At 43.0% G+C, this 10,633-nt stretch overlaps 1 protein-coding gene and 1 long non-coding RNA gene across 2 annotated transcripts in view; both read left to right on the top strand.

Moving 5' to 3' along the window:
* The window catches only part of LOC116652890 (uncharacterized), a 41,295-nt gene extending 30,908 nt beyond the window's left edge, over positions 1 to 10,387 (top strand). Inside the window, exons 3-4 of the long non-coding RNA XR_004306083.2 lie at positions 8,328 to 8,442; positions 10,140 to 10,387. This is a non-coding gene — a long non-coding RNA (uncharacterized LOC116652890). The remainder of the gene's footprint in view (positions 1 to 8,327; positions 8,443 to 10,139) is intronic.
* Positions 126 to 5,783, top strand: LOC146762052 (uncharacterized). Its single transcript, XM_085538076.1, has one exon. It carries the CDS (start codon positions 1,606 to 1,608, stop codon positions 3,076 to 3,078), a length of 1,473 nt encoding a protein of 490 aa, XP_085394202.1. The 5' UTR covers positions 126 to 1,605; the 3' UTR covers positions 3,079 to 5,783.
* Positions 10,388 to 10,633: the final 246 nt, after the last annotated feature.

A 10,633-nucleotide genomic window follows, 5' to 3' on the forward strand; every position in this document is an offset into this window, starting at 1 on the left:
ATGCTTCCAGCAAGTCAGCATGTGTGTGATCATTTTGAAGAACAGGTGAGGTAGGTCCAGATCAAACATTCATGCCATGCCAGTAAGTCATACTGCAGGTCAGCCTGTCAGTCAGCACCTGTGAAAGACAGAACTGGTTTTCTTTTGTTGTCTCAAAGTTTGCTTCATGAGGCCTTCCTGATGATAAGACTCTGACTGGCGACTGCTAACTATCTAGGAGGGTGAATGGTGGGTGTTGTTGTGCCACAGCAACTCTGCTTATGATTGCAAAGATAAGCAGAAGCAAGACAAGCAGTCTTCTTCAGGGGTGCTGCTCGAAGGAGCTGACCACTGCAGAAGGCGATAATGCTTGTGTCTGGCAACAGAGCCCCCCCCCCCCTCCTTGCTGGCTTATCTGTGGGCCAGGAATGTCACAAAAGCTGGTTTAAATCCCTACTACAAAGTGTGTTTACCTGCTTGTTTGGAAGTTCAGTGTTTGCCCGAGATACGTTCCCAAAAATGCTGAGTCAAACTTCAAAGAAGGAGAAAAACAACCTCACCGAAATGGGGGATAAAAGGCCCTCGCTAAACTGGGGACTTTGGGAGACAAACTCCCGAAGACACCTTTGACGGAGAATTCCCTGAGGGGAAAACTTTGTCGGAAGAACCCCGGGACCGGCTTGCTGCGGAGCTCCCTGGCTGTCTCCCATCCCCCGCGGTGATCAGACGAGTTCCTGAGATCAACGGACCTATTGTGTACCTCGCTGGACCCACGGTGGTGACTATATCTCTTTTGCTATCTGCAAAGACTCCTTGCTTATATTTCCTACTTTCCCTATCGCCTACCTTCCCTTCCCCGTCTCCCTAAAAACGCCCAGGACTTTAATAAACTGGTTGGACCAACATTTGAACCGTTGCTTCTTAATCTCACGCCGGGTATACACATATCAAAGAACCTTGCCTCCCTCCTACAAATTGGAGCGAGACATTTTTATTGGCGTAGTCGGCAGGATGCCCGCCGTGAGAGTGTTGTCCTTCCAAAAACTCCAAAATTTTTCTGTATGTACCTCCTGGAGTTGCAAGGAGCGACAATTTTGGTAACTTAGATGTGAGCACCTCTCCAGGAAGACCGCTCCATATTCTGAAATTTTACTGCTTATGCGTTTACCTCTCGGGGACGTATGAATTAATTTTGACTATTTGCTCTTGTTTTATACGTGTGTGCCTCCTCGGGAAGACTATTTCGCATTTTTATGGTTTAAGTAACTTGTAACGTATTTTGGAATTTGAAAGTTTTGTGTGTGCGCCTCTTGGGGAAGTGAGGAAGTAATTTTTTGACGTTTGTGCCTCTCCAAGAAGTTTATTCCTCTCTGAGAAACCTAGAAGTGTTTTGTAACTTGTGTGGCTTTAAGCTTGAAGTTTTCCTGGCCTGACAGGGTAGCCAGGAGCGATTTAGGTGTTTACACTTTCTTTGTAAGTGTTGATTGGGCTTCTTGGTCTGTTGTGAAAAGGAGGAATGATTGTAGCATTTGCATTTGTTTGATAGGTGCGTGTCTCCCTTGGGAGGGGTAAGGAGTTAAGTGTGCCTTCTCTTCCCTTAGTGTAGATCTTTTAGGGTATTGAGAAATGAGTGGAAGTATTGCCACTGTGAATAGTGAAAATGTGCTATTTGACCTTTTAGAAAAGCATGGTGCTCGGCCCTCTTTATCAGGGGTGGATTGGGCACGACAAAACTGGCATAACTTGCAGAGTGTTTCCGACCGCATTCGTGTTTTACAATATGAGGCTCATACTCGAGCCGGCAAAGGAAAATCGTTTATTTGTGCGGTACTCGGTGCTGCTTTAAAAGCTGCCGTGGAGTTCCGAGATGAAAAGCATTCGGCAGAAACCCAAACCATACAAGCATTACAAGAATCAGTTAAAGTAATGCAAGAATTGGTAAAAACTCTGCAGAATCAAATAGTGAACCTTGAGGAACAATTACAAAGAGAGCAACATAATACAGTTTTGTTGCAAATGGCTTTTAAGGAACTATTAACATATAAGAATACTAGCAATACTGTTGTCCATAATTTGCCTCAAGAAAAAACTTTTCCTCAGAAGGAACTACAAGGAATAAAGGAAGGGCTTGGCAAATTAGAGGACTCGCCAACCCAATTGCGTCCTTTGATAAAAACTGAATATACGTTTGATAACAGTGAGGATCTGGACCCTCAAATGAATGTTAAAGAAATTCCCTTTTCTGCCACTGAATTAGCAAAACTGAAAAAGGATTTTAGCCGCTCTCCAAAGGAATCGGAAACAGAATATGTATGGAGAGTCAGCTTAACTGGTGGAGACCAAATACTGTTAACTGAAAAGGAAGCTGAAGGTTATTGGGGGCCTGGAGTATTTTTAACTACTGGTAATAACCGTGCTCCCTGGTCCCTAACACAAAGGGCTGCCTATTGGGCAGGTGGTCTTAACCCTTTAGAAAGGGGAGACCCTCTTGCTATTAATGGGACAGCTGATCAATTAGTGGAAAGTGTTCAAAAAGCTGCTTGTCTGCAAATGATGTATGATAGAAAGCTGCAGACACATCATGAATCACCTATGATGATGCCTGTTGATCCTGAACGAATGACTCCTTTAATCAGGGGGCTTCCAGAATCACTGAAACCTATAGGTATACAGCTACAAGGAAAAATACAAGCTATGCCTCAGGGACAAAGAACCCTTGCAGCATTAGAAGGAACTGGCACCTCAGGCCATTTGCAGTCGGGATATAAAGTATGGACATGGGGGGAGGTTGCCCAAGAGTTGATTAATTATGAAAGGAAATATGGGCCTGTGGCTTCTTCCAGTATATCTGAACCAGAGGAAGTAAGGTTCGCAGCAACTACCCTTGCTCCTAGGCCACCTAGTCCAAAGCTCAGTGGAACTGGAAGGGTCTCACTGCCAGTAAGAACGGGTAGGCGAAATATTGATCATAAACGTAATCGTCTCTGGACACTGGGCTGGCAAAAGGGTGTTCCACGAGACCTGATGAATGGATTACCCACAGTCAGGTTAGAGAAATTAGTTAACTTGTGGCCAGAACAAAAGCTCAAGGAAAGCTGATGCTTTCACCCCCTCCCCCAGATGAGTGGGAAGTGGGGGGGGGGGAAGGCAGTGAAGGGTGGATGTTTATTAGAAAGCTCACAACAAAAGGAGATCCTCGATTTAACACCTTCTGTCCCAAGGCCTCCCCACTCCTGCCAATTGCCCCTGTGAGTCACGATCCAGTTGCTGATAAGCTAGGGAAACACTTATCTCTCTGGCCAGCCTGTGTCCACTGACTCAGCTAACGAGGTGTTTCCCTAACCTTAATGAAATCCCTTAACAAATATCCTTAGAAGGCTAAGGACACCCCGAAAAAGGAATGTAAAATATACTCCTCGATGGATTGTTCTCTAATTTTTTTTAATTGTATTAACAAAGCCCCAAAAGGGCAAGTTGTTGTCTTGTTTTATTTTACAGAAGATCCCCGTGGGACCTTCACTGAACAGAATGGCTCATAGCTGACTTTAACCATTTGTGTTTTGTGACAGAAAAGTTGAAGATGTGATTGTGCTAGAATTCTGAATTTACCTCTCTTATTACATATTTTGGTTGCAATAGTATTATGCTTTTGTTTGTTGTTGTGGATTGTGATTGCTATCAGTCCTTGGATCTGTTAAAACTTCACAATTTGGTTCAGAGTTTTTCCAGGTCATTCTGACTTTCTGGTACTTTCTGCACAGTGATAACCATTCCTTCTGATCTCTTCTTTTACCCCTTTTTTGTCAAACTGATTATGATTTGCATGTAACTCCTCCATAGTGTTTCCAAGTTCCTAACAAATTGGGAAATGAGCCAAGGGACCTATCTAATATCTGTTAGATGTGGTCAAAAATGAAATCTATTTTAAAACCCTTTGCACTGATGTTTTTCAGTGTCACATCAGACCAGGAGTTCCATACAAAACATGGTTGTTGGAAAATGTCTAAGTTTTGATAAGAGATGTGTATGTTTCTGGGATTATCCCTCTTATGGTTTATACTGTGGGGTATCCCACACACTGTCCTGTGAAAAGTTCGGTAGACTATAACAGTACTCTAACTTGCCAAACTAGTATTTATATCTCTCAGCAATTGAACTGCTTTGGAAATAATCAAGTGGAAAGTTCTCCTGACACAAATACCCCTATTTATTTGTTTTACTTGTTTATTTGATACTATTAGTTATTGTCACTGTCTTTGCGATTTTTAAATGTTTATGGTATATATATAAGTATGGATTGCTAAAGGAAAGTTATGTGGTACTAAGGGTGTTGTGGAAACTGAAGAGCTGTGTTGTTTGATCTGTGGGTTCTGAAGGGAATGGGACAAACTGCTTTGATGGTATAAGAAAGTGTAACTGTTAATGATGGTATGTGGAAGTGTAACTGAGGGTACAAATAGTGGATGTAATGATGAGAGTTTGGAAAGTGAGAAAGTTTGGGAACAGAAGTAAGGGACTTGGACAAATTTGTTGATGGAGCTTGGAAATTGTGTGGAGGGGGAATTGTGGTGGTGGAATTGGGAGGAACGGTGGCAGCTGTACTAGAGCATGATCTGAAGATCCCAGGATGAGTTTTGCCCCAGTGGACTGAATGCAACATGCACATAGCAGTGTAAAGATGTTTGTTTTCTGGTAGATACGGGTGCATCTCACTCTGTACTGCATCAAGAATTACTACCCTTAGATGATTTTTGTAACAAACAATAGAAATAAGTAACTGTAGCTCTAAATAACTTTTCTGAGTAGTTTGTATTGTAGAGAGATCTAATATAGTGGTTTGTTATGAGTGAATATATATTGATGGAAAATAATTATGGTTATCAATCAAGGTTTTGATTGAATGATGATGATTGTTAACATTTAATTCCCCCATATCACCTATCCCTCTTTTCCCTTATGCTTACTTTTTTTTTCTTTCCTCACCACCGTGAATGGTCATTTGCACATCAATTTTAAGCAACCTTTGAGCCACGGGGTGGTGTGAAAGACAGAACTGGTTTTCTTTTGTTGTCTCAAAGTTTGCTTCATGAGGCCTTCCTGATGATAAGACTCTGACTGGCGACTGCTAACTATCTAGGAGGGTGAATGGTGGGTGTTGTTGTGCCACAGCAACTCTGCTTATGATTGCAAAGATAAGCAGAAGCAAGACAAGCAGTCTTCTTCAGGGGTGCTGCTCGAAGGAGCTGACCACTGCAGAAGGCGATAATGCTTGTGTCTGGCAACAGAGCCCCCCCCCCCCTCCTTGCTGGCTTATCTGTGGGCCAGGAATGTCACAAAAGCTGGTTTAAATCCCTACTACAAAGTGTGTTTACCTGCTTGTTTGGAAGTTCAGTGTTTGCCCGAGATACGTTCCCAAAAATGCTGAGTCAAACTTCAAAGAAGGAGAAAAACAACCTCACCGAAATGGGGGATAAAAGGCCCTCGCTAAACTGGGGACTTTGGGAGACAAACTCCCGAAGACACCTTTGACGGAGAATTCCCTGAGGGGAAAACTTTGTCGGAAGAACCCCGGGACCGGCTTGCTGCGGAGCTCCCTGGCTGTCTCCCATCCCCCGCGGTGATCAGACGAGTTCCTGAGATCAACGGACCTATTGTGTACCTCGCTGGACCCACGGTGGTGACTATATCTCTTTTGCTATCTGCAAAGACTCCTTGCTTATATTTCCTACTTTCCCTATCGCCTACCTTCCCTTCCCCGTCTCCCTAAAAACGCCCAGGACTTTAATAAACTGGTTGGACCAACATTTGAACCGTTGCTTCTTAATCTCACGCCGGGTATACACATATCAAAGAACCTTGCCTCCCTCCTACAAATTGGAGCGAGACAGCACCTCAACAGATTTATTACAGATACAGTTGAACTGAAAACAGAGGCTCCTAAAACTGCTTCATTGTTCTTGTAAATCACCTATTACTTCTGAATTTCTTGATAAATATGTTATTTTTACAGACCTTCTACAGTCTCTCTTGGTTCTGTCCAGCCATTCAAAATACACATCTTCCCTAGAAATCCCTTTCTTCCCACCCCTGCAAGCAGCACAAAGTGATCTTCTGCCAGCAGCTGAGATTGCCTCCAGCACAGAGCAATCTTGGTACAGCAGCAGGCTTTGATCACCAGCTCTGATCAAGGCACTCCTAGCAGCCTCTCTGTGCATGGGAATTGCTGCATTTCAGACAGGTCTGTGGTGAGCCCCATTAGTATCAATGTGCTCAGCAGCAACAGGGACAGCAGCGCTGTGACAGCAAAAAGAGTACTGATATTTTGGTTAGGTATGAAACAGAATGTACTTGGTGGAAGATAATTGGGGAAATAGTCATAAACCAGCACACTACCAGGAATGGGCAAGTGAAAAAATGAAGTTTATACTGTTAGGATGTGACACTCTGCAAACAAGGTCACAGCTTAAATGGCCTGCTTAAGCCAAGTGCCTTTGGAGTCACAGCAGCCTCGTGTTGACATGGAGGGTGCCATTCCTATGTCAGTTTAAGCTGACTGAATATTGTGTTGCTGCTGAATTAGATGCGGTATTTCCTGTTCTGTGGTTTCAGGTCCCTGTGCCTGCCTCACTGCAGGTCAGAAGGCAGCAAAGCACAGACTGGCGCAACTGCTGATGGGTGCAGAGCAGCAGCCAGGCTGCTTGCTGAGGGGCAGCTGAAGGACAGTGCTCCAAAGAGAATCACATCTTCCTGAAAGCTCTCAAACTGATAACGCGGAGTGGGGGACGCTGCAGGAGCAGCACAAATCTCCTTCGAGCGGCGAGAGCTTCTGCACTTTGTAGAGGGCTCTGAAAGGGCAGAAGTGGTTTTAGTGAAATAGCAGAGATGCAACAGTAGCAGGTATGCGCTGAACCTGACTGCTATAAATAAATGAGAGTTGACTGGCTGGTTATCTGAAACTCAGCCATCTTGTGATCTTGCCTGTTAAAGTTTCACCACAGGAAGAACAAGAGCTAAAATTCAGGCTACACTTAGAATCAACATAGAATCATAAAAATATAAAATCATAGTTTTTTTGGGGGAAAATATCACAGAGTAGCTTATTTTAGAAGGGATCTTAAAGCCTATCCAGTTCAACCCCTTGCCATGGTCAGGGCTGCCTCCCACCAGCTCAGCTGCCCAGTGCCCCATCCAACTGGGCCTTGAGCACCTCCAGGGATGGGGCACCACAGCTTCTCTGGGCAGCTGTGCCAGCACCTCACCACTCTCCAAGGAAAGAACATCCATCTAGCATCTGACATAAATCTCCCCTCTTTTAGTTTAAAGTCATTGCCCCATGTTCTGTCACAATCAGACCATGTAAGAAGTTGGTCTCCCTCCTGTTCATAAGCTCCCTTCAAGTACAGGAAGGGAAGTGTGATGCTAAATTATTATAAGAAATAAATTAAGCTGTCTCCTTCCCAAATACATGTCTAGTTTCTGACCTTCTCCTGCAAAACAGACCTGGGCCATATCTCTCCATGTCCTCAGTGCTGTGTTTTCTATCTTCCCTGCTTTGTGTCCCTGCCTTGCATCTACACCAGAGGACAAAGCACCAGTGGGAGTTTAATTTTGGCAAAGGGTCACACAGAATAATCACACAGCCATGAGTCACTGCCTCACAAGGCAAGATAGTCCCATAGGAACAGATAAGAGACCCCAGAGCCACAGACACTAAGTTTGGACTCATCACTGGCAGCACATCCCAGACTTCAGGAGAAGACAGCCCCTTTGGCTCTTGTGATGAAAAGATTTGGTATTTGGGATGCCACCATCAGTGGCTGAAACATCAGTTCATACTCTCATTGTGCATCAGTGCACATTGTATTAACCAAAGTTTCTATTACCTCGCTGCTCTGCTGCCATTAAGACTTCATGAGCTCCCTGAGTTGGCTTGCAATGTATTTTCTACAACAAACAAGGAGAAACAGGAGAGCAGCTGCAGTTGCATGGAAAGCTTGAAAACCGCAGCAGCGATACACAGCCTCTGATGCTGTTTCTCAATCCAAGGCATTCATTATTTCCTTCTGCACAACAACATTTTTCTTATTCCTACCTGCTGTTGCAACCACTGCCTCGTTCATCATCCAATTACTGCACAGTCTTTAGGAAAGGATATTTGTGATATAATCCATCTTTCAACATACGCATAATAAAAAATTAATTAATAGCTGCATTAATAAAGTAGCTACAGCATTTAAAGTCCTTTATCTTATTGCTAATGTAAATTATGAATCCCCTCTGTCCAAATTATACCACAGAGCATAACTCTTACTCAGAACTTATCCTGCTGTTCTTTTTTCACTTTACAGAAATTTACCTTCTCTATCTTCCAGTATGAAACGAGCCATTCTACTCACTGAAGACACTACACAGGAACAAAAACAAACCTTTCAGATTCTGGAAATCACATTGTTACTTCAAAATGTAAGCAAAGGGTTATCCATATAAAGACAGTGGCTGAGAATTGCATATTTAATCTCAATAGATCCTGAAAGATCATGCAATTGTTTGTCATCAACCTTCAAACTTCCTCAAAACAGCTGGAATAGCTCTCACTATTTACTCCCTGGTAAACCGTGAATGATGACTGCAGAAATCCTGTGACATTCAGAACTCTGTCATAGAGAAAATTAATCTTCATTTGGGGAATAAGGAAGCAAGTAAATGTGAATGTTAATGTAATTAAAAACTTGCCAGTTGGGAAATACTGGGCATGAGGTTTGAACTTATGACTAACATCACTTTTTCACAGCTGTGATGCATGCATGTATAGAGAAGAGAGACGCGCTGAATTCTAAAATATTTAACATTTGCAAATACAAATGTGCTCTCTTTGCAAGGCTTGTTGCAATTCCAGACTGTATGGGAAATCGGTAATCACAGCCTGAACCTCTGATTAATCAGCTGAGGCAAGTGTCTGGTCAGCTGTGGGAGCACAGGTGAGAGTAATTTAGCTGTGCTCCCGGAAGGGGTGGAGATTGACTCCATCTCCTCTAGACATCATTTAAGGGCTGACCACCACTAAGGCAGCTTCTCTTAGAGATTGCTCCTTGGTGGAGGTTGCCTCAGTGTTTCCCAGCAGACTGAAGGGGTGGAGCTTGACTCATTTAAGGGCTGACCAGCACTAAGGCTGTATCTCTTGGAGACTGCTCCCTAGTGGAGATTGCCTCAGCATTTCTTAGTGAAGGCATCCATAATGGTGAGTTTTTCCTCATAAATAACCTTTTGAATATCTGTCACCATCTTTGTATCATTACACCTTACACAGACAAAGCTACTAAAACCACTTCTATCTTTTACTCAAGTTATCTTACCTGCCTTTGCTTCTGCATGACTGGGTACCAATGCCAGAGCTAGCAGCATACTATAAAGATCTGGAAACATTATTTTTTTGCATTGTTCTCTGTTCTGATTTTGTAACTCTGAGGGGGTTTCCTTTCCTGATTTTCTTTCTCTGTGGCCAGCAGGCAAAACTAGTGCACCAAAGAAAGCATGTTAATCATGCATGTTAATTGATTTCAATTATGAGAATTGCATTTCTGGTATGAACTCAGCTTGTATAAGACTGTAGTAACTAATCTGATGTAACTGGGTGCTCTTCCATCATTCCTATTTGTGCACCAATATTCCTGATGGGCACATGGAGACAGGACATCATTGTCTTGTAGAATGTAAGGTATTCAAGTGGTGAAATACCTGGAGCATGCAACATTTGGAAATGAATTTCATTCCACAGTATGGGTTGCATATACAATTTTTACATACACAACACATCAAACCCAGCTCTTGTTTTGCCATCTGCCAGGGAGAACCTGCCATGTTATCTTTGCTTTATTTCAATTCAGGTGTAAATGAATTCATTAGCAGCTTAAGATGCAACATTCAATTTCCCCAGGCCTATTAAAATCAAAATCAACCCATCTTCTGTTGACTATCGTTAGAGGTCAAAGGCATACTGTACCCAGGGTTAAATATGTGGCTACAGACCAAGTTTCTTTCCTTTCTTAACTCAATCTGATAAGCCCAAAGTGACAACACCACATCTAGATACTGAGGAAGTCCCCAGATTTTCAGCAGGTCATAGCTGCAAAGAGAATTTCCCTGATGCATTTATTTTACAGGCCTCCAATCAGCTTCTCCCATGTGGCTCAGCAGAGAAAGAAAACGGAACAAATTCTGCCCTTCAGGACTGTGAAGATGGAGTGCCATGAAAGAGCATGGAGCTCAGCCAGATTTTCCTGCCATTCCATGGCCAGATTTGAAGACAGGAGACAGGTTTAAGTATTGTGTAACCAGCCTTAATATCTGCTCAACTCAACACGCATTAACATATGGCAGTGAGATGTGCTAACAAGAAAACACCCTTCAACTCTTCTTCTAATGCAGTATGTTGTGGGATTCCTCAGTCTGTCTCTGCTATTCCTTTCCCAGGAAAATGGAGGAAAGGGTTTCACCAACATGGTGGCCTTGCAAGGTACTTTCCCTCTTGCTTAATGGATTTACCTTCCCTCAATGGACTTCTGTACACCTTTGTACACAGGCTGTGTTGATCTTGATCTTTTTTTTCCTTTAGTTCATTAACCAAATAATGAAGATTAAGTTCAAATACTAAGAC

Source organism: Coturnix japonica, chromosome 2 (genome assembly GCF_054131305.1).
Source record: "Coturnix japonica strain WE chromosome 2, WE-NBRP24, whole genome shotgun sequence".
In the NCBI taxonomy this organism is placed as follows: Eukaryota; Metazoa; Chordata; class Aves; order Galliformes; family Phasianidae; genus Coturnix; species Coturnix japonica.